Here is a 27,939-nt window from a genome sequence, read left to right on the forward strand (position 1 = left end):
AAATTGCATAGATTGTGTGGGACAATTCAAAACATTCAACTGAACCAGCAAACGATACTTTCATAATTTTTTTTTTTTTAAATCATGTTAGAAAGCCATAAATCTTGGTGTTGTATAAATAGACTGGTCATAACTCCATGTAATACTTATTATAATAACACAGGTTCATCACCCTTCTTGTCAACGAATAACTTATCCCTAGATTTGCCTTTTATTGCTGTCATCACAGAGACAAATCCAGCTTCTTAATTTCACATTTTGGTCAGACAGGCAAGTCTTAAAGAGGTACATTTCCTCATATTTATCGAAAATAGAAAATCTTTGGTGGCAAAGCAAAAAAAATAAACAAGTCTATATAAAAGGCAATAAAATACATTATGCAAATACAAAGTACAGCACAATCAAAAAATACTCAGAAGTTCTGTTTTGGATTTCAGTCTAAAAATGTATACATAATATATTTTATATTTATAAAACAAACTAAAGTAAAAATCATAAATTACTTAAGAAAAAACTGAGTCTCATCCGACACTCACACAATGCAAACATAACCATTGAGGTATTTTGTTCCTTAAAGTTCTATATCAAGCATTATGCATATTGAGAGTGAACGTGAAAGTGCAAAGAATACTAAAACATCAAGAGTGTCAAAGCTCACATATTACAATGTGTTTCCTTTATCACTGCAAAGGAATGTCCTTATTAACAGTCACAGCAGCAATGATGTCTCTTTTCGGCGTCACTTCCTGTCACCTGCGGAGAGCCCGCCTTCAGATAGCAGTCTGAGATTGTTTTTAATGTAAACGTAGAAAGGATGAAGGACACTGGGAAACACTATACATCAAGAACCATGTCATACTGTTGTCCTTTCTTCCTCTTGCCACACTTCATAATGAGGACAGCATACAAAGTCAAGAACACGACCCAGTAGCTGGCATACACGATTGCGCCGATAATCAAAACTATTTTTTCAGACTCTGGGAAAGGCTTTCGGGTCTCTTGGATTATTGAATATATAATGCCAACAAAAAGAATGGTGAACCAAACTGAGATCGGAATAAGTCCAATAAAGTTCACCACGACGGTCTTCCTTCCAGACGTTCCCCAACCGGATTTGTTTATGGTGGCTATTGCGAACATCTTTGCCGGTAGCAGACTTGACATGTATAACACTGAGTAGAAGGACATGAAGACCATGACGATGTTTCCACGGAGGCAACTGGCAAACGAAGCTTTGATGAGCGCCACAACCTGGACGATCAGCAGGAACAGAAGGATGTTCCAGATCCTGCCCTGGTAGAAGAGCTGGATCGCAGTGGCGATGAGAAAGAAGGGGAAGAAGCCGGTGATGACGGCCTCGTAGGTCATCCACAAGTGGTGCTTGTGAAACCACATGGAGTTGTAAAGCCACTCTCTGAAATACGATTTACTCCAGCGGGTCTGCTGGTTGAGCCAGCGCAAGTAGGTGATGGGTGTCTCGGTCAAGCACTTGGAGCGGGCGGTGTATTTTGTAGCATATCCCAGGCTCAGGACTCGATTGGTCAGATGGCGGTCATCGCCAAAACTGCAGTGGCTTCCCATGAATGTCTGATTGTACCAGTCCTCCAGAAACTCATGAAGCAGGGAGTTCCTGTACATCCCCAGTGGCCCACTGATACACTGAACGCACCCGAAATATGACTGGCAAGCTCTTTCGATGTTGAACGCCATCCAATACCTCACACTGCTGAGGAAGGAGACCCATGATTCATATTTGTTCAGAATCTAGAGGGATAGATTAACAAAGATAATTTAAAATCAAAGGGCCTGTAGTTCAACATATACAATGTCACATATACCTGTATGTCTTGGTCATCAGCCACATTGATGTATATACTATGTTTGAAAATTAATCAGAAATCAAAATGTAGAGTGAAACACTAAATAACCGTGAGAACCCATCAAAGATCTAAAGGCTCTTTGTACAGGATGTCCAGTAATATGCTTTTCTGTTGACATCTGAACACAGCAAAGTTTGGTGTGGGAATATTTAAGTATCATGAACAATCTATTTACCCTCCTCCACCCCAAAAAACAACAACTCCCCTGACTATCCATTTGACGAATGGGTGGGGAAAAACCCTAAATTCAGATTTTACAGAGATTTTTTTTCAGTCCATGTTGCCATACTAAAGTTTTACACTGTATGTAACCTACAAACAGTGCGTTTACAGTAACTCTCAATCTATAATAGAACATTTTATAAAATAAATTACATTTAATATCAAAGGAAACATATTCCTCATTATGGATATCAATTGCTCTGAAATTATTTGGACACTTGTCACAGCATTAGATAAAATATCTAAACCAAATGGAATCTACAAACAACAAGCAGCTATTTTTCAGTTACTTAAACAAATAAAAAGTCTATCTATCTATGTATGACAAAGAGTTCATGTCAAAGTTTGCTTGTCAAACATATTGCCACACTTAGACTTGAAATGAAAAAAAAAAAACGCATATATGCCGTATATCATTTAAATGTTTGATGTGTTAGAGTGATACAGTAGAATGTTGTTAAAACTGTAAAAGAACACATACCTGCACATCTCCGCCTACTCCTCCAACCATGGGATCTTCTTCCAGAACCTTCACCATCTCCACTGAGGAGGCCGGGTCCAACATGGTGTCTGAATCACACACCTGCATCCAGCACAATATAGAAACATCAATAAAGGATACACACTAATTAGTAAAGTTTTTTTTTTTTTTAACTCTGCCCTTTTCCTTTGAAATATGAACATTCATTCATTGATGAATTTGACATATTTCAGAACAAAATGTTCTCAGAATAATTAAGTAAAATAAGTGTTTGCACCACATGTACTGAGGCATCACATTTTTTAACACGATGCCTAATATCATCATTATTATGAAGCGTTCCTTTAAAGAGATTTATCTAATCAAATATTTTTATTTTCCTCAATCACTTGTATAGACACCATATTGTCTTTGTTTGAGTGGTCACAATAAATCAAATGTGCTGCTAAATATGCTGGGACGAGTATATCAATCTTTCCTGGAGGTCATCTTAATCATTGCTTACATAGTCAGTTATAGGGCCAAACATGTAGGCGCATCAAACACGGGGACACACACTGTTCAAATATTGATAGAGATTTGGTTAAGTGTTCTAACATTCAAACTTTAAACAAGCATTGCCCAAATGTTCTCTTGCTTTTTCCAGAGAAAGTCATGTATGCCACTTTGTTTTTACAACTAAACCCCATGCTGAGACTAACCACAAGACGGGTAGCAAGATCAGTGATAAGTTAAACACAGTTAGGGCTCTACACTCAAAGCAAAGGTCAGGGATCTCATTGGAACCAGGTGGCATGTGGATAAAATAAAAGATAATAATAAAAAAGGTTTAAACACCAAGAATGGTAATTATAATGATAAGCATATTAGCGTCCACACCAATGGACATTAACATTCGATTTATTATAAGCACGCTGCCCTTATGACGTCTGCCACCCATAGTGTCCACTAGAGGACGCAGTGTCTTGTTCCACTTCTCAGGGAACAATGGTTACATGTGTAACCTGAGACGTTCCCTTTCAAATGGGAACTCGCACTGCATCCTCTAGTGGACACTATGGGGAACGCCTCATAATGTCCACTAGAGGACGCAGTGTCTTGTTCCCCTGTAACCATGGCTCCCAGAGACGTTCTTCTAGGTTTAAAGAGCTTAATTCTTTCTTACGTCATTACTGATTGCACAATTATTTGGATTACATAAGAGGACATTTGATCACTAGTTTTGCCAATAAAGCTCCAGAAAGACATTTTGTACAAACGTAAACAAAAGTAAATATCCTCAAGTATCTACCAAAGCCAAATAGAGTCTATTTTATAATGTGAAAACACATGTATACAGCTGTTCTCAACTGTGTGCCATTATTAAATTCTTTAAAATAATTAGTCTCTTTTGGTTGTAGCTCGTAAAAATTCAGGAGCGGGAATTACATGTTTAGAATAAACCACCATAGATGGGTCCTTGGAGGTTTAATGTATTTATGTGACTTATTTATGAACATGTATTTATGTGGCATGTTCCATTGAGCTAAATAACCACTCAGTGTCATGAGCTAATAGTATGTGCTCTGAGATGACATGGAAAATACCAGCAATCTGTTCTGGAAGTGCCAGAAATAGCCCCGGAATATGCAAACGATTTCCCACAGAAGTCCCTCAATGAACAGCATCAGTGTTAACCAGGAATGTACTTTCCTCACTCTCAGTGCACTACATGCTTCAGCCTAGCATCCATTTAAGAAGTCACAAAAGCTTCTTTGTACAATTTGCCTGTGTTGCCCCCGTGTCCTTGGCTTGAGCCGCCTGAGAGAGATAGACTCACCTGTACGTAGTCGACACTTCTTCCCAGGGCTTTGAAGGCGGTGTACATGACCTCCCTCTTCCCGCCCCACTTCTGCATGATGCACACACATTTATTGTTGAGAACCAGGCGAGAAATGTGCTGCAAGCTCTCGGCGTACAATTCTTCAGTTTCATCCGGTCCTTTCTGGTGGTAGTTGCTTTTCCAAATATAGGTGGCTGCCTTGTCCCGGCCCATGATTTCCCGAAAGATCTCCATCATGTAGCAGTCATCATCATTGTTCCCGTCGATAACCATAATGACCTTTATCCCGGGGTAGGTGAGTCTCTTCACAGATATTAAACACTTTCTCAGGTAGTTGGGGTCTTCCTGATAGGCTGCGATGCAAAGGGCCAGTGACTTGTTGAGTTTGATCGGTGTTTCCAGGGAGCGTTTCATGTTCCTGTGTTCCAGTAGAGCAAAAAAGCTCTGGATGATGAGGTGAACGACGAGAATTGCTCCATAAAGACCAAAGGACAAATAGTTGCCTGCAGTCGTTATGAGTTTATACCCCATGATATAAGCAGTAGAGATTCCCACAAGCAGCGAAATGCCGAACAGTGTCGTCCCAACAATCCTTAAGTAGCTGATCGCTTTGTCACATCTCATCTGAAAAAAACAACAACAAAAACAATAGGATATCGAGGGGTGAATGATATCCATAATTTTTAATGAACCAAATAAGTTCTTCTGCAGAACACAAAAGAAGACATTTAGAAAAATCTCTATTTTGGACCCCATTTACTTTAATTGTATGAGGAAGAAAAAAGTCCCTCAAAACATCTTCTTTTGTGCTTTGCATAAGAGCAAAACTCATGCAGGTTTGGAACGACACGAGGGTGAGTAAACAATGACAAAATCTTCATTTTTGGCTGAACCTTCCCTTTATGAGCAGCTTTATGGACAGCACTCATGAATGAAATTAAAGCAGACTTGTGGGCAGCTTTGCGGTGGCAATGACATGCTTTTTGCTCATATACAAGCATAGAATACATGCATCTGTTCTTGCCGGAAAAGCAGCAGTATATTTCAGACAGCATCATATTTCTTCCTCTTTCCTCCTCTTCTGAATCTGAGCGGTCTTTATGACCATTTGTTCCAAGTTTCCTAACTAATACAGTTCCCCATCTGCTTGGCAGACGTGACTATGCAGCACCACCCTCTGACATCATCTGTTTATATCTCCGTGGGAACGCATGAACAGTGAAATTTAGATTTCAGAGGGCTGCACTAAAGACCCTCTGTCTTATTACTGCTGAAGACAGCCATTGTATTAATGATGGTGTCTTGTTTTATCGACTCTCACCATTCAAATCCCGTTTTTTCTTTGATATTATCCCTCTTGGTTTAGATTTTACAGCGGTTCTGGCCTGGGAGAGAGGCTGATATGATGGACTACAGCACAGTGTGAATCTAACTGGCACGTGTCACAACCTTGAACGTCATCCTGCATGTTTACGAGGCCCTCTGGACCCTCAAAAACCCCACCTTATCCAACAGACACGTGCAAGCCTGTTGGATTAAGGGCCACATGTGGTGTTAATGTCTCAAACGCCTGTACTACTCTTGGGGTATCCCTAAACCTGTTTTCATGTCTTGTTCAAACTCTACATGAACCCGAAAGGCTAATTTGAAACTTCTAAGACTGCTGACAAGACAAAATGTGGCCCACACCTAAAAGGCCACTAAAGCTAACCACGTCATATATGGGATATCAGAAGCATTGCTGTCTTTGTAAATGACCTAATTTCTCATGTTTACACAAAATTGGTGCAGGCTTTGTGTCTCCAATGATGAATGTGCAGGGTTTACATGTGCAGATTGACTCGTCTTGTTGTGAATGGGGATGTGCGTCCTATTAGATAATCCTTCTGATGAAGTGGTCCTGCGTGAAACATTTGCCATCAATAGATTTTGTCTGACTGAATTAAATATGGTAATTTGCAGTAAAGGCCCATTCACACCAAGGACGGTAACTGAGGCCATAAAGTTGTAATAATCATTCTAATTCAATGAGAATAGCCACAGTATAATGATATCAACACAGAGGAACGATATCATTGGAATCACTTTGAAAACTTTTTCTTCCAGCTGATGGCCGATAAAAGCATTGACAGCCAATCAGACTTACGGGCGCACACTAATAGTAAACTGAAGATTATCGTCCATTAATGTGGATGGAAAAGTTGTCATCATAGTTATCTTTGTTTGTTATCATTCTGAAATAGTGCATATATAATGCTTTTGTTTGCATTACTAGTTGACTATGTCGTGTATATCATCTGGCCATGATCCAACAGAGCAGGGAGGAGACACTCTTGGATCACTGAGAGTTGAATCATCCTCAATGGGGAAAACTATAACTCTAGCTTTGAAGGTAGATGAAATATTGCATTGCAAGAAAAATACATTTGCACTAGCCAAAAGGGACCCAGGCCTGCAACGCCTCCTGAGCACCACCAGAAAATGACTTTGCTTGACTCTTATGCATTAAAATGTTATTAATCTAGAGAGGATTTTTACACTATGCCTGAATGTAGGGGCAGGTAGATCGTTTAACTTAATGGAGACAGAGGATTTGTTCATCTTTATCCTCAGATTTGGAGGAGATTCCTTTAGACAAAGCTTCATTTGAAACACAATAAGTCGTGAATGGTCATCAACAACAGTTGTTATGCAGCAGGAAATCCATGGCTCATAGCTAAATACTTCTTTTGAGGAACTGGGTAGAAAAGTAGGAGATAATTTTAAAGTAGGAGATAATAAAAGTAGGAGAAACGGTGCCAAAGGCGCAACAGGCCTAAGGCCCAGCAGAAAGACCATCTCGCTGTAATGAGTAAAGTGGATGCTGTGAGAGCTGTCTTCTAAAATTAGCAAAAGTACTTTGGTGATCTGCTGATCCTGTATTCATAAACCATCATATGGTTTAAATATTTAAATATTAAATAATAAAAATAAACTAAAATATGAATAATAAAACAAATAAAATATACAATATTATAAAATATGAAATTAATTTAAATAAATAAAACAATTAGAGTACTTAAAAGAGACAGATAGCTTTCAAAGATGTGTGCAAACTTCCTAGTAGCATAAACTCTATAGCTAATGGGTTTTCTCATCAAATAAGTTGTTTCACTGAAATTGTGTTGGTGGGAATTTTGGCACAGAGACAAAGCTAGAGACACTGCCTTGTTGCTCGAACTGCCATTCTGAGATACCCCAGTGTATTCCTAGGCATTGGAGGAAGCTTCTGCTTCTCCTAAGTGGGTGGTTCTGAGGTGGCAGGGAATCTAGGAACTTGGGGAACTGCCACAGCTGCCTCCTAAAGGATATATCCAACCACTAGCACTGAGACACATCCATCACTCTGCCATGGCTCTGTGGTGTGGCTTTGTCAGACTTTATAGTCGCCATATTGTTCAGGCTGCTGCCACCAGGTCAGAAGAAATAATGTGGTATTTCCACAAGTTGTTATAAGTGCCTTGAAGGCTAACTGCAATTAGGTTATTGCATGAACTTTTACCAATGGTACCCTGGACTTGACACAAATTCTTTTGTCTGTGCTAGACTGTGTGGTGAACAGCTGGGTCTTATCCCAGGCACATGGCCAAGGTCGTAGCCTTATGACATCCAAATGCAGCCTGATTTTCAATGACACAACCACACACCCTTCATACTTACAACAGGCAATATCTGCAAAATGCTGAGGAAGTTTGGCATCAAATTGATCAAAATAGTCTTTTTGAGCATTTGTTGTTCCAAACCTGTATGAATTTCTTTCTTCTGCTGAACGCAAAAGAAGATATTTTGAAGAATATGGGTAATTAAACAGTTGATGGGTCCATTGACTTCCATGGTATGGAAAAAAAAATACTGTGGAAGTCAATGGGGCTGGTTACCAACATTCTTCAAAATATCTTCTTTTGTCTTCAACAGAATAAAGAAATTATGGGGGACCCCATAATTAAGGCTTGAACCCCCCAAAGAAAGTCAAAACAAAAGAATGTATTCTTCAAACATGCAAGTGTATGTACGTTTCAGTAGCCTTTTCAAATAACTGCAAAATTAGATTAGCCTACAAGTTAGTCAAATCACATAATAAAGACACTGGCGAACACAAGTCGCGTTCTTGAAGAGGTGACGATAGATGGTAGACTGGCTTCAGTTTTGAAACCTAAGTTAAAAAATATTGTAACAATTAATTTTTTTAAAGGTGACGTAGTTACACGTTACTACATGCACTTACCATGGTAGTAACAGTAAATTATGCATAATTAACAGTAACTAAACCCTAAACCAAACCCTAACCATAACTCTAGTAGGCCTTCTGTAAGTTACATGTAATTAATATTACTCAGTACTTATTTAAGTAAGTACAATGTAACTACGACACCTTAAAATAGTGTAACCAAAAATATTCATATACCTATCAATTTATTAGGCTACAAGTTTTGTATTAAAAGTATTTTTGAAATTTGGACGCCACAACATAGTTCAGTTGCACTATTCGAACCTAAACAGACTTCTCTCCTTTAATTGTACGGACAGAAAATGACATTTGTATAAAAAGTTAATGTTTAGTTTATATTATTTCACGTATACATGGTATCTCCCGAGAGAGCCTACTGAAAATCGTCATTACGCATCATTACTAGCCCGGGCTGCGTCACACCAGTTTTACAGCTGCTGCTGGACTGCGCGCAATATCTGTTCTGTTCTATTATAGGTCAGAGTGTCCAGATGGTGTTTAATTGGCTTATAGCCCTTGTAGAATTTCAAATACACAAAATGGTTTAACTAAGTAAAAGTACTAAGTCGATGTTGTTTAGAAGCCTAAAACGTGTATGAAACCTGTCAGAAAGAGCAGCTGATGCATCACAGGTTTACCAATACTGCTGTGAAGATAAATAAATAATTCTATGAAAATGTCTGCTGTTCTTTATCAGCTGTACAGTTGAGTCTTACTAAGAAATACGGTGAGAGATATTAAATAGCCTACAACCTGTTGGACAAAAAAAAAAGAAAAGAAAAAAAAGGCACGTGTATTGCAAACACTTATGGCTGAACTCCATTCATTCAAGTTCACACCCCTCATGATTGTTTAAAATTCCATTACAACATGAAATGCACGCAAATATAACTATTAATCTAGCAGAGCAAAGTATAGCCTATTATTAAAAAGAGTTATACACAGAATAATTCATGATCTTACCTTGGAGCAGCTATGTGAAGATGTCCCGTTAGTTTAACAGGGATGCTGTCCGACGAGTCTCTGGACGTTCCAGACACTGCACAAAACTTCCCATACAAGTTTGTGGGCAAAAAAACAGAGGAGACCGACATGGAGCATCTAAAAACTCCTTGCTTCGAATTGCAAAGATGTGCAGTATCCACGTTTTCCATATAACGAATGCACATTCAAGTTTCACTCCTCCTCCAATACATCATATACAGTTTGCATCATTCTGCTGTGATGAGGTCTGTTGGAGCATCTTGGCAGTTCAGTCTGACTTTGTCATCTGATAAAATAAAATAAGTTATCCAACAGTAGGCATTGTTGGTGACTCAAAATGTAATTGATTCAAGTTTTTCCAAGCGTACAGATTTTAAGTAGCCTAGTTAACTGTCCTTTTCTGCGTCTAATTTCTTTCAGACGCTTTAGGTTTATGCTTCCTGTTAGCCATACATTTTCGAGACTCTTTTAACCGGGCAGGGTTTTGGACTTGTTTTAATAAGGGGGTTGGTTCGGGGGCGAGGAGGAGCGAACATCTAAGAGAAAAAAGTGCTGCCCATTCAAACTTCCGAAATGGGGGTGGGTATGAGTTTATCAAGCAATTAGCCAAACAGTCTTCAGCTAAAAAAGAAAAAGAAAACTGTAAGTTATAAAGATATTTTTAAATATTTTAAATATATATATATAAATGAATTAATAACAACAATTAAAAAATAAATTACAAAAAATAAAACGCATTAATTAATGCATTTACCAAGGGGATACAAAAAAACTTATTTTAGAAAATTGTAGGTATTATTAAGCTGAACGTTTTAATAATCAGTTGATATTTTGCCAATTGTACAGATAGAATATCATAAATAAAACTCGCCTGATAACTTGTTAATGCTCATAGATTCTCAGTTGCGCTCGTGATTTTGAGGGCAGGCAGCGTATTTACCACCAGAGCGCGCCACACAATTCTAAATGTGTTCACATTGACAACAGTGGAAGTTGGTTTATAACAGGCCTACGGTCAGTGATGCAGACCTTGCAATGTAACAATGTTTTTGATATACAAAGACGAAGTGGGTAAATATACGAGCTTGATAAAAATGCTCATTTAAGAAGAAAATACCAGATGGCACAGGCTTTTACATCTAAAGTCTTCATACGTACAACTATTCTTTTAAAATGTGTAGCTTTCTTTCTTTCTTTCTTTCTTTCTTTCTTTCTTTCTTTCTTTCTTTCTTTCTTTCTTTCTTTCTTTCTTTCTTTCTTTCTTTCTTTCTTTCTTTCTTTCTTTCTTTCTTTCTTTCTTTCTTTCTTTCTTTCAAAACATTGAGCGATATGAGCATCACAGTTCCTTAAAAAAAATCAACAAGTAGGGTGCAACAGGGCTGAAACGGCACATCACTTTAAGAAAAAATGTGCCTTTCACTACTCCCATGGAGCAACAGATCTTGTGTGAAAATAAATCATAAAAGTTGTTTATTTTGTTTAAATGTTATAAATGTATGAGTTGGCAAGGTGAGCCCTTTTCCCCCACACACGGAGTAAAAGACACACAGTATTGATACAAATACTTTAGAAAAATAATATGTTTTTAATAATGTCTAAGTTAATACTTGTTCAAGACAATCACTTTAGCAAAGTTTGTACTGTTTTCTGTTTATTTTAATAAATAAAATTATTCATTTTTTTCCAATAAATATACTGCCATTAAAATAATGTTTTTATATAAATATATTTAAAAAATACAGAAACAGAATTATTTAGAAAAGTAGAGATTCTGAAAGCATTGAAGGAGATCCCATAATAATTTAATATAGATTTGCAGTCAATAAATTATATTTTATGATATGATATGTTTAATATCATATTTTTAAATATGATGGTTTTATTATGAATGTAGTGATTATCTTTAAGGTGGAAACCCAACTTAATATATGATATTTACCATCTGAATCTAACTATGTCATGTCAACAACTGGAAAAGTCAGCCAGTTTTTGATCATGTTAATTATTGTGCCTTTAGTGCCAACAGCAACCCCTAACCCAGACTTTTACCCCAAATACCATACTTTTACATATTCTTCCATTATTGAAAAACTGTTGCTTTAATTATCTTGAACAAAACTGAAAATTATTAAGAAGACCTTTGTTTTAAAATATATTCAATCATTTTAGCAATTCTCATTTGCTACTTAAATCTACAACATTTTTTTTTTTTAAAAAGAGAAAATATTAGATCGAATTAGCAAAGAATCATGTCGTGGATGAGCCGAATTTCCACGTGCATCTTTTGGAAAGTGCTACGGCAAGTTTTTGTGCCATCTAGTAGTTTAGAGGAAAATAAGATCAAAGACCTTTCTACCCTAACCTATACGAATATGCATTTGTTTATGTCCACTTTTCATCTTTCAACCAAATCTCTACAAAGTTCAAAAGAGTTTTTCTACCCAGCAGGGGCAGCACATGGACAGGCTTAGGTAACGGTCCATTCATGTGCAAAGGCAGTTTCTTATGTGTCAATTTGGGCTACTGTTTATTTGAGCAAGGATTCACAGTAATGCACCAAATAAGCATCCGAGGTGGGGAAGAGGATGGCAACCATTGTATGTGTCTCTATAGGATAACCTCCACTAAAGCATGGCAAACAAAAAAACGCTGGACTCCTCCAGCAAACTGCAGAGGTGCTGAAGGATGGAGGCTAATGAGTCCCGGCTTCACAGTTGGGGTTTCTTTGACCCTAAACTGACTTTGATGAAGAGCAACCACATGTTTTGCTGACTCATTTAAAAAAAAAAGAAAAAAAAAGTGCTATACTAGTGTCTAGTACAGTACAGCATTGTGTTCCATACGTATGGATCTTATCCTTGTCGGGCACTCCAAACATCACCTGGGGGCTTGTGCCTGTTATATGGGGCTAGAAATCTGAGATAGCTCACTTTTTAGTTTTAGTTGCACAGACGTTCATGGTCTTTCTTGATTTCACTTGGAACAATGGTATCATTGAGAGGACATGTGCAACTCATTTTTGCATTTTGTTTAGATCAAAGACACTGATATTATTATTGCTCTCTGTGTGTTTAGCTCTAGAACATGAGCACCACTGGTAGATGTTGAAAGGGTTTAGGTGCCATATCTGCTCTTTGGCATCTTTCCAATATCTGCTTCTTCACTTACTCATCATCAGCCCAGAAATCCTCTACACAACCTTTTTCTCTCACAGTCAATTTTTCGAAATCTAGGGTTGTGGACAGGAAAGAAAGTTCAATGTGCATGAACAAAGCCCAAGTCATTAAGACTGATTGCTGCTTATCTGCTGCTCATGAATTATGGCGCCCCTCAGGACCCCTTTAATCTGGCCTTAATTTGTATGTAAGATAGTCCTGCTCCTTTACCAAAACCACAAATGTTAAACAAATATGCCATTTAACAACGGGTAGAGTTGAATATTTTCATTTGGAGGTTGATCCTCACCGCCTTTGAGATGATTGCTCAATTCCTCACTACCGAAACAATTCTCAGCTGAAATATAATTGTGAAGAAATATAAATGTGAACCAATGCGAAAAATAATAAAACATTTTATTTAATTGAATAAATGTCAATAGGGCATTTTCACAACATTCCAAAGAAAGTTATCTATCTATCTATCTATCTATCTATCTATCTATCTATCTATCTATCTATCTATCTATCTATCTATCTATCTATCTATCTATCTATCTATCTATCTATCTATCTATCTATCTATCTATCTATCTATCTATCTATCTATCTATCTATCTATCTATCTATCTATCTATCTATCTATCTATCTATCTAGATAGATAGATAGATAGATAGATAGATAGATAGATACCTCTGCTCTCGTGTGCAAGCGCTCCGTATTGACAGTGAATACTGTTGTGAGTAATGAGGGGAAGTGCCTTTTGAACTTTAAAGCAAAGCACCTTACTCACATTTTCCAAAAGTGCATCCGGTGGCTCAGCTATCATCTGTAGTCAATAACTGGCCCTTTCACTGAGAGGTGATTATCATCAGACGTGGGAGAGCTGCTCTGAGAAAGAGGGCATTGAGCACAGAGTGTGCCTCTCCAACATGTGTTTCCTCAGTGTGTCACTGTACGTGTGGGGGTGCACATGTGTGTAATGTGTGTGAGTGTGTGTGAGAAAGAGAGTTAAACTCAGGTCCACATACTCCACCCTGCCTGTTTTGTGGTTTCCATGGTGAGTGATGTTAGCATGGCACCGAACAGAATTAAGACGAACTGATTTCATTATAGGAATTCAATTTGAATATTCGCCTCTTTTCACTAAGCTTTAGAGACAGAATGCGATGTTAGGTCACCCTTAAAGGGACAGTCCAATACAAGTTAAGCTTGATTAATAGCATTTGTTGTATAATGTTAATTGCACAACAACAACAACAACAACAAAAAACCATTTCGACGTACAATGGAAGTAAATAGGGGCAGTTTTTAGAGGTTTTAAAAGCAGAAATGTTGAGTTTATAATTTTATGAAGCACTTACATTAATTCTTCTGTTAAAACTTGTTTTATTTGAGCTGTAAAGTTGTTTTCATAATTTTTATGGTTGTTCTAGGGGTTTAGGTGTTGTGTAGTTATGACAAAGAAACTATAAAACTGAATATATCTTTACATAAAAAAGAAAGTAAGTGTTTTTTTCATTCTAAAATCATGTTAACATGTATATTGTTTATGTCTTGTGTCTATTGAAACTGAGTATTTTAATGTTAACAGATTGTCCCCATTCACTTCCATTGTAAATACCTAATTGTAACTCAGATTTTTGCTTTTTTAAATGAAAGTGTCATGAGGTTTAAGGAGAGAACCCAAACGCAGACGATATGCAGACACTCAAGGTTTATTACGACACATAACAGAAAACAAAAACCCACGAGGGGGCAAAACAGGACTGGAGGAGAATACACCTTGACTAAGACTAGAAGATAAATGAAGACTAGATTCTGACTTGACGATGACTACAAACAGCAACACAAACTCACAATTCTCATTAAACAGGATTCAGACGAAGTACTCACAGGACTGTCACAGAGAATAACACGCAATGATTGACAATACTGACACGGGACAGAAAACATGAGGGGATAAAATAGGGAGCAAACTAATCAGGAACACAGGTGAAAGCATGACATGATTACAAGATGAGATAACAAGGGGGCGGGGTAGGGTGACAAGACAACGCAAGCACACAGCCCAAACAAATGGCCATGTGCTTACACATAAAACATGAGTCTGTCATGATCCTGCCTCAAGACAAGAGAAGATCTGGGAAACGAAGGCAGAATCATGACAGAAAGTCCCTGGAATATTCCTTGAATTGAAGTTTGCCTCAGTGAAGATTGCAGAAATATTAGCCTATGCTTTACTGTTTAGGCAATGAACCAAGAGATTTCCTGTCAGAAATGTGATCTATGTGCTTAGTATTTTTTGGCTTTTATGTCCTATACTTTTTTCATCTGTTGTTGCTGTGTACATTGTCATGACATGGAGATGGTCATTTGGCTAAAAAATACAGACTATTTATTTACTGTGAAATGACATAGTTTCCTTTAATGGGCAAAATACCAAATTACACACCAAAACCACATGGACTAGATGGGACCAGGGAGCTGTCGATATTTGAAGTTTCACAGGGGTGAATGAAGGTGGATCGGTTTCTTTGTGTTCATTATGGATTTAATGGAGCTTAGGGGGTCAGAAAGTTAACCACAGCTGCTTGGGCCGACAGGAAATGCGAGTGCTTCTGTTTATAGTCTCTCTTCCACATTGAAGCACTTCTCTAGGCTTCAAAGCATCTTTACTGCATGAGTATCCTGCCTGTAGGCTAAATACTCAAGGCTCTGGCCTTTGCACACAATTACATTATTTCTCGTAGAGCACTGCTCATTTCCACTCTGAAAGATTGTAGCAAACAAACACCATTGATGTTATAGTGCATGCGATGACTCCTGTAAAAGGTTGTGATGAAGCATATCATCCAATTATATATAAAGCCAATCCCTTCTGGTCTTGCACTAAAAGGCTGAGAAAGATGGATTAGATGAGTAGGAATGCACATGCATGAACAAAAATCATGTATGTTTCATATTTTTAACAATTTACATTAATTGTAGTTTATTCAATTACATTTTAATCACATAAACTTCATTATGTAGTAATTACATGTAATGGTAACACTTTATTTTAGGGTTCAATTCTCACTATTAATTAGTTACTTATTAGCATGCATATTACTAGGACATTGGCTGATTATTAGTACACATAAAGTACATATAATGCCTTATTCTGCATGACCATATTCTACGTCCCTTAATCCTACTCATACCTAAACTTAACAACTACCTGACTATTAATAAGCAGTACTTAGGAGTTTGATGAGGCAAACGTCATAGTTAATAGTTAGTTAATAGTGAGAATTGGATCCTAATCTTAAGTGTGTCCAAATACATTTACAATTTTATAAATAGGATATTCAAGACATTACATTATTGGAAGGCAAACTTCTAGCTATTTTCCAATGTCTCGCACCTTGTTTTTAAGGGTGTGCTCTCTTGGCTCTTTTGGTCCAGAATAAAAAAATAAAATGATACGTTTAGTCCTGTTTGCTTAGTGTTCACACTGTCATTTTTAACACAGAACTTAAAGCTGCAAAACATAAAGCATAAGGATAAGCTCACAACCTGATTGAACATATTTTATGACGTGCAATGGAACTTACTGAACATCCAAAGCAATGCTGTGTATTGGGCTGAATACACTTGTTGAATGTGTGTTCATATGGTGGTATTTCACCAGCTGAGAACTCAAAGAGAGCTCATAAAATGTCAAACCAGCACTAGGAATTCCCCCGTCACAGAAACAAATGAAGATCTGATGTAAGGAAATAGCGGTTCTGATGCCTGTACTGAACTGTAATGGGCAACATAGCTCCTATAATGAGAAGAACCAGATTTGGGATATTTAGGGTCGCATCTGGTGACATCAAATCCTGTATTTGGTTCATTTAGATGTCTTTTGTCCGTGTTGTGTTCACATTTCGGTCTAACAGCGCCAGAGTTTGTTTGGAAGCGGATTGAGACCCAGCTTTTCAGGGGTCTTGGTTCACTCATTTGGTGCTCACCAGGGTTTGGATGGCGGCGTTTGCACTTATTCAAGTTAACCAAACGTGAACACACCCATAGTTTCAGTGCTTTATCCAGCTGTGTTAATGCAATCTGTGTTGCTGACTTTGCCTAATCTGATATGTGGTTTGGTGACACGCGAATAGTGATACTTCAAGCTTGGGTTGCTTACACCGTGTCCTAACCAGATGCGATAAGATTCCAGTGACAAATAATTTGTCTGTCCACACTAGACGCGACTTGACAGCGAGATGCGTTAAAATCAATCAAAACCCACAGCCAATCAGAACAGTGTGTGGGCGGGCTCTCGGGGACCATAAAAATAAACCTTTTTAATTTATTTTAGCTTAGCTACTCTCAGGGTTGGGAAGGGGCATATAAAATGTTTTAAATAGCAGGGGATGTGGCACAATGACCAAAGGTGCTAAACGAACATCCCCATTTGTCAGTCTGATCAATGTTGAGTGCATTTTTATTGACCTCCAGGTCAGACCCTAACAAGGACTTCACAGAGATCAGAGAGCTGGACAGGACACCTAGGTCATAAAGTGAAAGTCTGTTAGTCAAGCGCACATCTCACTTAATTGTCGAGTCTTTGGCATTGATGTGACATTGACTTCAGCTCTGAGAGCACTGTTTTCCTCCCTGTTCTGTTCATGACACATCCATGCTGTGACAAAACAGCTCCGCCTTAAACAGAGCATTAGAAGGACTCTGAGGATTTACACTTTAAGCAACACCCAAGCTTGTTCTTATCACCTCAGCAATGATCTGCGGCCCTCTTGGGGTCTCCTCTGTCTGTCACGCTGGCCCTATCACCTCTATGAGCTCATGTAGTGTGATAACAGTCCTGTTGAGCTGGAAAAGTGAGTGACCACTATGAAAGTGAAGCCTTTTTATGAGCGTTGGCTCTTCCGCACTCCCCCAGCTTTGTGAACCCCCGAATGCAGAGGGTCAGCAGTGTCAGAACAATGGCGTAAATTAACCACCCACTTCCGTCCTCTCTAGAGGGGACAAAAACAGCCAGTCTGATTAATAGCATTAATGATTGTTACTCATTTTGTGAAACTCTCTTTCTTAGTAAGAAGCTACAAGCAAGAACATGAAGGTTTGTTTTGAATCACTCTCTTATTTGAAGTGAATTTATAATTGAGTTTACAAGACAGAATCAGTTGTTGTACCACAAAAGCCCTGGATCTGCGGTTTGATTCTATGATGTTGCAATATTACAGAGAACAGAAGAGTCTGTTTTTTAAACTCACGCACATTCTCACAGAGCCGTCCAGCTCTGGTTTTGTTCAAAGATGTGCAAAGGGACACTCCAGTTTCGAATATCTAGGAACAAAATAAACCAATTTGCTACAGAAAAATAAACCATTTTCTAGCTAGTATTTATTTCTGTTGGAAGAAAAATTATTTCACAGTTTACATTGGGAAGTACGACTTTTACCTGTGTAATGGTAATGTTACGACAGCTGAGCCTTTGGGACCTTGGCTAATTTGAGTCGTGTCTGGTTTTGGATCACTTCCTGCTTCTGGATAGTAGGGAGCACTGGGAAGAAAGAAATTGCTCACAATCGTTCTATTACTTTATTTTTCAATACATCAACATGAAAGACTAAAAGCTTTTTTAAAGGATGAATGCAATCAGTTCAGACTATATTTGGATATATTCACTATAAGAAAAAGGTTGCTGCCATACATTTTTAAGTACAGTCAACTTGGATGTTTAGGACATTTCAACTTAAATAACATTAAACTCACTTAAAAAAATGAACTTAAAGATTAGCTTTACACGTTTACATGATTAATTTTTGATGATTTGCTCGTCCAGCTGTCTTCATGTGATTACTAAAGAAGACACTAGTATACTTTGCCTCTATTGATAAAAGTTTGGGGGTCTGAATAAAGCCATCACACCCAGAGCTGTACCACTGCAGTGCAGCTGGAAGTGTTTACCTGCTGATATATGGCCTGGTTTTTAGAGCGGATTCAAACTGTGAAAGAAAGCCATTTCTGTTTAGTGTTTCTAACAAACTCTTCCAGATTACATTCAACACCCTTGTGTACTGAAAGTCTTGCACGTCGCTCGTTTGGACTAAATTGAGGTTTTTGAGGAAAGAGAGTAATCCTAAAACCATAAAAAACAGTTTGAGGGAAGAGAGCAACACGCAGAAGTAATAATACATTTCCAAGAAAGATTGCAACATACATCTACTTTGTATATGTTTAGGAAAAAAGTGCACATCAATAGAGAATATTAGATGTCACTCCAACAATAATGGCTTGGTGTGTGGTAGTTTTTTGTGTGTGTGGAAAAAAGGATGCGCAGAGTTGACGTTGATGGTCATCAATGGGGGTACATGATGAGAGATGCTTGTAGTCTGATGGGGGTCTGTGTGTGACATTTCTTAAACCAGTGGAAATGAAGAACATGTTTTTGGAACCAGAGTGGTATACACTTATACACACTGGGAACATCTGTTTGAATCACTTATCGCGCTTTAGCAGCAAGAATGGAGTCATTGTTCCTAGGCTATTATGATCCATACCACCAAACTTATCCTGCAGCAGAGGTCTAATCTGTAGATAGGGTTGCGTTTGCCAATTTAAAGCCTTTCGATGAAAAGTCTTAATGCTTCTGCTGGAAATGGTCAAATCCCAGGCGGTCTGTCCTTAGTTGCATCACATGGATTTACCCAAGAATACAATATAAATGTATTGTATGGAAATAAACTCTGCTGATACCCTTTATGCTAAAAACTGTTTAGCATTGCGGAGATGCTGTTTCACAACATAATAATAATAATATAATTTTACTTTTTTAAACCATCTTTCCATGCAATGGTGGGAACAAATTTGATTAACTGAGTAATTATTTTGGTTAAAAAAGACACTAATAATAATAATAATAACATAAAAATACAAATAATAATAAATAACAAAAAATATATTATATACAAATTGTATTGTACAGATAATCATTTTAGTTTTAAAAAACAACTAAATTAAACAAAAACTATTAAAGATACTTGACACGTGACGATGGCTGCAATGAAGCACACGACGATAGAGAATCCAAGAAACTGTATTTAATAAGTAAATCCAACAGGAACAGGAAAACTCAGGAGTAAAGGAGTTTGCAATTTTCGTAAGAGTTTTTTCGTATTCGTCATTCGGTGGCTCTGAATTGTCAAAACACTTCTCAAAATGCTTGCTAAGGATGCGAAAAACGATCAGATTTTTTTTTATGACGGACGAAGGTTTTGGAGGCAGTGTGTAAACGTGATTGACAACATTAGGTCGTATTTATTTTTTAACTTCCGAAAATTTTGTGTGTTTTTATTCTATTTGTTTTTTTTTATTCTATTATAATTTTTAAATATATCTATAGTTTTCATAGTTTTTTTTTAATTTCAGTTTTAGTTATTTTAGTTTAACAAGGTAAAAAAATTAAAATGTGAAATGTTGCCTTGGCAACTAAATAAGTTTCAAAGTTTAAGTTAAGTTTATGTTTATTTTTGTTATGAAACTGCTCTGAAACACGTGTTGAGGATCCAAACGCAGCTTTTATTGGGGTAATCCAAAATCGTAATCCATAAAACAAGCAATAGGTCAAAACCACAGAGCAGCAAACCATCCAGATAACAACAAAAGTCCAAGGCACATGCAAATAAGGAAATGGGAAGAAGATCAAGACCATGAAACAGAAACCAGAAATAGCGCTCAGAAATGCAGTGTAACACCAACAAGAAGTCGCCATGAATGAATAAACACACCAGGTTTAAATAGGCAAACATGATAAATGATAAACAGGTGGTAGTAATCAGAACATGATGAGTCCAGTCAATGGGTTATGGGAAATGTAGTTAATGAAGTGGTGGCAATGGACCAGGGAAGAGTGCCCTCTGGTGGAGATCAAGGGCATTCCAGCTGGTGGATGTGACAATTTTTACAAATTCAAGTAATGGAAATATTTGTTCATAGTTTTAGATTTAGTTTAAACTATAATAACCTTAATGCACACTGTTGTTGTTGTAGTAAGAAAGGAGGATATGCAGCACTACATGCAAGAATTGTTTTAATTTTTTACTGAAAATGGTTCGACACATTGTATGTTTTCTTAAGTTTTCTTTTAATATATATATATATATATATATATATATATATATATATATATATATATAGTTTTTTTTTTTTTTTTATTAATTTTTCTGTTTGGATTTTAATAGCTTATGCACCTATAAACACTATTTGGGGATTTTCTTAAAGACACAATGAGTCTCTTGTTGATTTTCATAGTTAAAACCCAGCTCATAATAGTCAATGTTTAAAACAAAACTTTCCACCGAATGTCTCAACAATCGTTGGCTATTTGCTCCTCACTCACACCTAACATTCACTTCGTGTTTGCTGAAGTCATTCCTGCCATTAGACGTTGTATAATGCGTCATTCGAGAGCTCCCCCTCTTGTTGAAGTCAGACATCAAACAGACAGAGTTCTGTTCTGAGGTGCTCACACATTACAACACGTCTGACACAAGCTGGTGCTGATGTCATATAGCCCTGGTGGTCGCTGGGTTCACGAGGGGCTGGTCTCAAGAGGTTTCCCTTTCAGCTGCCGGTGATACCTGTCTGCTGGTGCCACTGAACCCAAACATGACCTCACACCACATTCTAATTAGAGTCCTGGGAACTCCCTGTAACAATTTTCTCTTCACTGCAGCACAAATGATCACCAACTATTGAAGCAATGGATTCAGTATAGGTAATGCGGTTGACTTGTGATTTAACGTTGCTGTTTAGTAATGCCTAGTTTAGTATAACTAAAAAGGGATGTGTTCCCTGCTCAACGGCGTAACTCACTGCTTAACCACCATTGTATGATGCATCATTGTAGAAACTAGTTAGTCACGACTACCGCACAGTCGCACTATGGTCGCACGGTTACACTTTATTTCAAATGGTCCACTTTAGACACTCTACTAACTTTAGGTAACTTTGCAACTACATGTCAACAACTCTCAGTAGACTGTAGTCTGTTAGTAGACTGTTCGGTTAGGGTTCTGTGTTAGGGTTCGGGTTAATAGAATAAATTGACATGTAAAGTTACTTATAGTCAGTAGAATGTATGTTGGATGACCACCAACATAAAGTCTTAGCGGATATTAAGCAGACAGTCCAACGCTATCTCACGACCAATTCGTACGAATTCGTACGAGTGAGTAAAAGGTGGCTAATTCGTAAGAATTCGTACGACCTCACTCGTACGAATTCGTACCATTCGTCTAAACCTCAGTAATGGGTGGGTTTAGGGACGGGTCTGGGGTAGGTCAATCGTACAAATTCATACGAATTGGCCAACTCGTAAAATATGTACGATTTAGCAAAAATCGTACAAATTCATACGAGTGAGGCTGTATGAATTTGTACGAATTAGCCACCTCGTAAAATTTGTACGAATTGCCGTGAGATTGGGTTGGACAGTCTACTAATACTCTAATGTTACTCTAATACTCTGAGAGTTAGGTGACAATGACATGTAGTTGCAAAATTACATAGGTAGTAGAATGAAAGTTTACCATCGAAATAAAGTGTTACCGGTCGCACCTCAATTGTTTTAACCAAGCTGGTTCAACAGTATAGCACTGTCTTTAATGATGTCATTTGCAAGTGGTGGAGTAACAACTTCGGCTAATTAATCAATTCGAGCTCATAATTAAAGTCATATTATTATTAGGGCTGTCAGTTAAACACGTCATTAACGGCGTTAACGCAAACCCATTTTAACGGCGTTAATTTTTTTTCCACGCGATTAACGGCCTTTTTGGCCTAGCAAACTTTGTCGTTTTTTTCACATGCTTTTGCAACAGGATGCGGCATGCGCTGCGCTATGAAACCCATTCATTTCAATGGCTTGCGCCGCGCGAGGACGATTTAGAATAGATAAAAATGTGCGATTAATTGCGATTAATCGCGAGTTAACTATGACATTAATGCGATTAATCGCGATTGAATATTTTAATCGTTTGACAGCACTAATTATTATAGTTAATTTACACAGACAACAAAAAGCCAATTATTTTTTTAATCTCATTAACATTTGGCATACACTACTCCCGTATTATGCGGTTCATTCAGTCAGCAGCTTTCACCACAATGTACCCATACAGCAACATAGTGTCGGCCCAGATCCGGCCCACATCTGGTACATGTGGGATCCACGCGTACCAGATGTGGGCCGGAACTTGGCCGACACTATGTTGCTATCTGGGTCATTTCTCTGAAATGCTGCTGCAACAATCTGAGGACTATTTCACTGTGTTTGTTCCCCGTCATTTTGTTTTATTTGATGTTTGATTCTTTGCGGATTCCCTTATACATTCCCATGCGCATTTATGCACATGCACACTCCTCAGAAATGGGCACTGCTTGTTTGCAGGCAAAGATAGATTAAAATGTATATATTTAAATGGGATAATATATATATATATATATATATATATATATATATATATATATATATATATATATATATATATATATAATGTACTGAATGTTAGCTTGCTTATTTTGCTCAAGAGCCTGATCTATTTAAGTCCACGTCATTTTATCAAGAAATGATGCTTCTAACCACAGCTTGAGAGCCAGCCATGTAAGTTTGCGATGCTGTTTGCTAATCTTTGTTGGAATCTTTGTTCTCTGATGTGTGTGATGCTGAACCCTTATAGTGTTTTGTGTACTGCTTTGTGGCCCCTGAACTTTCGAAACCGAGAGATCCTGGTCTAGATTGTGCTATTCTAGATCTGTTATGGATCATTTTTCATGATGAAGAATGATTAGGAAAGGTTTATCAGTATTTAGCCAGAGAAAACACAGAGAGTATCCCTACAGAAGATGATGTTGGGAGGGTGGGAGCTGTTTTAATTTGGACGGCAGAGTTCAATTTTGCCCACAAACGTGAGCCGGGCTGTCAATGTGTTCCATTATACCACAGTCATTACTGTTTTATGGTCCCATGAGATCACCAACAGCTGTATTTCTCTAAGGAATTTCACAGAGATTGTCAGAGCACACAATGTGTCGTCTGTCGAAACATTGCTTGATTTGGGAACCGTACTCTTATTTTATTCCCACAGGCAATGTTCATTCAGATTACATTTTTTAGAGCACTCACGGGCCAGATACTGGACAGCTAAGCTGGTTTTTTTTTTTTCTCTTCCCCCAAATGTTCAGCTAATGCCCATTTTTGAGAGGAGCTTCAGTGAATAGTAAAAGTACAACCTTGGCCTGGTACTAGCTTCAATTAAAAATAGTGTGGAATCAAAATACTTTTCGTGTTCTGCAAAGTGTCTAATAGAATATACAATTTGAATGTGATGTTTTCCTGCACATAACTACATGTCAATTGAAATCCAATGAAAACATATTATAGTTTAAATGTATTTTGCATGTAAGATGAACTTTAGAATTATGTTGCTGACCCACTTAAGCATGACTTTAGTATATCTTTATGTATAATTTAATAATTACATTGTTTGAAAAATGGTTAATGTGAACTGCCAAATTTACATGTTAACTAAAACATACTTTGATCAAATTTATTTTGAAACTTGTATGCCATGTATTAAAATATATTCGTAATTGCACATTTGTAATGAAGTTACGATTTACATAAAACATATATTAATTTTAAACTTTATATTAAATAAATTACAAAGTGCACTTTTAAAAGTATACTCAAGTGTCATAGTCAAGAGTTTCCTCTTTAAGTACACTTAAGTGGCATTTTATTCCATTACTATTACATGGAACTACAGTTTTAAAAAATATATACTTTGAAGTACACTTCAAGCACACTATAAGGTTTGAAGTACACTACAAGCGCACACAACATTCAATCCAATTAATCACACTTCTTTTTCACAAAAGGTTATTCAAAGTTATATATTATATTTAAAAAAAGTTATAGACTGTAAAGTGTACATTCACTCAATCAAATGGTTGGTTTGATGAGAATATAATAATCGTTAATAATAGTTGCCTTACATGTTTTTGGATCAAAATCCTAACATGATACCCCAGAAACTTAACCCTAAAATCTGATTTGTGGATGTTCCTGGAAAATGCCCTTGTGTAAATTATATAGAATTCTGAGTCACCTAAAATCTAATTTACAATCTGTTTAATCAAAAATCTGTGACACACACAGTACGATTCAGGTAAACCTTTATTTTGGCTGTTTCACAGAGCATGTTAAAAGGAAGAGCAGAAAAAAACCAAAAAGCTGCATTGTGAAATGTGGGGTCATTACGAATTAAGCTTGAATTCTCATACCACAAAGATTGACTGTTCTTATTTCACTGATAACTCACTGGCTGGATTACATAATCATTAGAGCTAATGTAAGGGAATGCTTGTGCTACATTGCTTTTTGATTTAGTTTTAGAGGTAAATGTGTGAAATGGGATGTGTCACGGCAGTTTCTTTGGTAAAGACTGGTGTGGCGAAATGTTTACAGTAAAGAATGAGTGTTACAGAAAATTCCTTTGAATTCACCTGGGAAACTGTTTAGGTAGCTGAATTGGTTTATTTTCTCAGGTTAACACTTCTTGCTAATCATGAAAGCATATTCACATGCAGGTAAGAAGTGAAATAAATATTTAACCCTTTTGACTTTAAACGAAATCATGAGAGAAATAATCAAATTAAAGAGTCTGGACTGAATGGCTGCTCCCTGTCAATGTTTCTACACGCCTTAAACCCTCAGATACCCAAACATTCATGCATTGTCCCTTTGAATCATTCATCAAGTATTTTCAAAACTTTAAAACTGTGGCTAATATACTCTGCGAAATTTGCATGTTGCAAAACTGTTTAAATTATTTTTAGTTAAATATATACACAAACACACAGTCCTAAAATTTTAAGAACAACACGGTTGCCTCAAAATTAACTCTTGATATTACAAACATGTTGGGTTCAGGAGTTGGTTTGTGATCTTTGTCATTAGTGGTAATTGAAGAACAATTATACAGACTGCAGTTGTGTGTAAACTCAATAAAGACCTAACCTCTGACATTTAATCAAATCTTAGTCTGATCTTAGCCTTTGTCCTGCTTTTAAGTTTTGTTCATGGACTTTCAGTGTGTTTTCATCTGCCATTTCTTTGTTCAGTTTCCCGCTACTCATCCATCTCCTCATTATGTTCACTACTTAAGTTGTTCCTTCTTCTGCACTCCTTGTCCGGTCACCGTAATACCTACACCGTGTTAATGTGGGTTTCCCTGCCTGATTCTTGAGTGTTACTATTAAAGTGTTATCTGGATTTCACCTTCTGAGTTTTCAGCCTGTTCCTGAGTACACCGTGAGTGAGTTACAGATGACCGGACCTCCAAAATGGATATAAGAGCTCAGTTTATTTTGGTCGCTCAGGAGAGCACCGACATTTTGAGCTTCACTACGAACTTCTGTCGTCTTACACTTACCAGCCTGCTCGACGGCGAGACCCTAAAGACCCTGTTCTGGATCGGGGCAAACTTCCAAAACCCCATCTACCTTCCAGACACCACCGGACTGAGTTGGAGCGAAGCCTTTGTGAGGTGTACAGCCCCGATCCAGACCCAGAGACCAGCCCGTCACCCCCCCCCCCCCACCCCCCACCCCCCCCCACCCCCCCCCCCCCCCCCTATCGACGACGCCTGAGCCCCCTGCAGACTGGAGGCTTCCGCCTGCCGCGACGATTGAGCTTGTGCCCGAGAATGGGAGGGCAGAGCACACCATCGCCACGGAGTCGAAGCACCATGGAGAGTCTGATCAGGTGTGTGAGCCAGCAAACACGCCCATTACCTTTTGAGTCCTCATCAAGTTCAAGGGGATGGAAGCGAGCCCCTCCCGGCACTGAGAGGGAACACCGGCTGGACCTGTTGGACAGTTTATTTGAGTGTGTAGTCTAATTCCCTGTGTCCCTTGACCTCATCTGAATCTTCTTCGTCAGTCCTGATATCCTCACCCAGCCTCCCTCTCCCACCACCTCTACATACTGCCATCAGGAATACTCTATTTTTTGTTGTTTTTTGTGCCAATCTCCATTTTCAGTCCTCAGCCAAGCCTGCCACCCAGTCGCCTGTGTTTAGTAATTATCCTCGTTATGTTCACTACTTAAGTTGTTCCTTCTCCTGCACTCCTTGTCTGGTCACCGTAATACCTACACCGTGTTAACGTGAGTTTCCCTGCCTGTTACCTGATTCTTGAGTGTTACTATTAAAGTGTTGTTTGGATTTTATCTTCTGAGTCTTCAGCCTATTCCTGAATACACCACAGCGTTACATCAACATTCCTCTCACTTCATCTGCCAACTTGTATTTATTTCTGGACTTACAGAGCCACTAAGGGGACATGATGGTGGAAAAAATAATGGGAGGAAAAATAAGTCAATGCTTTTGCGTTCCCTCGCTAAATGTTTTGAGTTCCCCTGAGAAACTTTGCATCCGCTCAAACCTTTACATTCCTTCGCAAAACATACGTGTTTGCGAGTGAATGCAAGGTTTCTCTGGGAACCCAAAACATTTGCGAGAACTTTTTCTTCACCATGTCCCTTTAGGGGCTCTGTACATTCTGGTATTGCCTTCTCCACAAATGACAGATGCCATGGCATAATTAAGTTACCTACTTCAACCAAATGAAATTTTCGGACAGGGAGGTTTGTCGAGAGTGACTGAATTTAACGTCAATGAATTTGTACAATGTGATATGGAAAAGTATGATTTTTAGAAAAATAAGCATTAAGCTCCACCCCTAAAGACTCAGTCAGTAGAGTGTGAGCAGATCATACGAAGCATAGGATCTTGCACATTTATACAAATTAACTACCAATTCGCCAAAATGTAAAATAGTTACAAATTGCAATGAGAATGTTTTTGTAATATCTTACATTGTTAGAGATACAGAGCTTTTAGGATGTTTGCATTTTCTTTCAATCTACCAGTGAGATGTTCAGTGTGTTATCGCTGCTAAAGGCTAAGGTTGCCCAATACCTCCATGTGAGGGTCTCAACTGTATATTTGACCAAAACGAACCTTGAGGTCCTGGACAGAGCCAAGACAACCAGCATCGAAGGCATAAACTT

General features: G+C 37.8%; 1 protein-coding gene across 1 annotated transcript; it reads right to left on the reverse strand.

Moving 5' to 3' along the window:
• Window positions 1–313: 313 nt before the first annotated feature.
• has2 (hyaluronan synthase 2) lies at window positions 314–10,110 on the reverse strand. The gene is made up of 4 exons (XM_056234401.1): window positions 9,636–10,110; window positions 4,403–5,029; window positions 2,584–2,685; window positions 314–1,764 (listed from the first exon to the last, which is right to left on the reverse strand). The coding sequence occupies exons 2-4, from the start codon at window positions 5,027–5,029 to the stop codon at window positions 835–837; spliced, it is 1,659 nt and encodes a 552-aa protein (XP_056090376.1). The 5' UTR covers window positions 9,636–10,110; the 3' UTR covers window positions 314–834.
• Between the last annotated feature and the right edge of the window lie 17,829 nt (window positions 10,111–27,939).

This window comes from Rhinichthys klamathensis, unplaced genomic scaffold, assembly GCF_029890125.1.
Source record: "Rhinichthys klamathensis goyatoka isolate OS25496 unplaced genomic scaffold, OSU_Roscu_1.1 h1tg000395l_1, whole genome shotgun sequence".
Taxonomy (NCBI): domain Eukaryota; kingdom Metazoa; phylum Chordata; class Actinopteri; order Cypriniformes; family Leuciscidae; genus Rhinichthys; species Rhinichthys klamathensis.

Bases quoted from the DNA above. Each gene is read 5' to 3' on its own strand.
- has2 (XM_056234401.1), bottom strand. From the start codon at position 5,029: ATGAGATGTGACAAAGCGATCAGCTACTTAAGGATTGTTGGGACGACA. The intron at 2,686-4,402 runs GTGAGTCTATCT...TGCTGGATGCAG, and splicing joins GAAGTGTCGACTACGTACAG to GTGTGTGATTCAGACACCAT. The intron at 1,765-2,583 runs GTATGTGTTCTT...CTATCCCTCTAG, and splicing joins GAGTAGGCGGAGATGTGCAG to ATTCTGAACAAATATGAATC.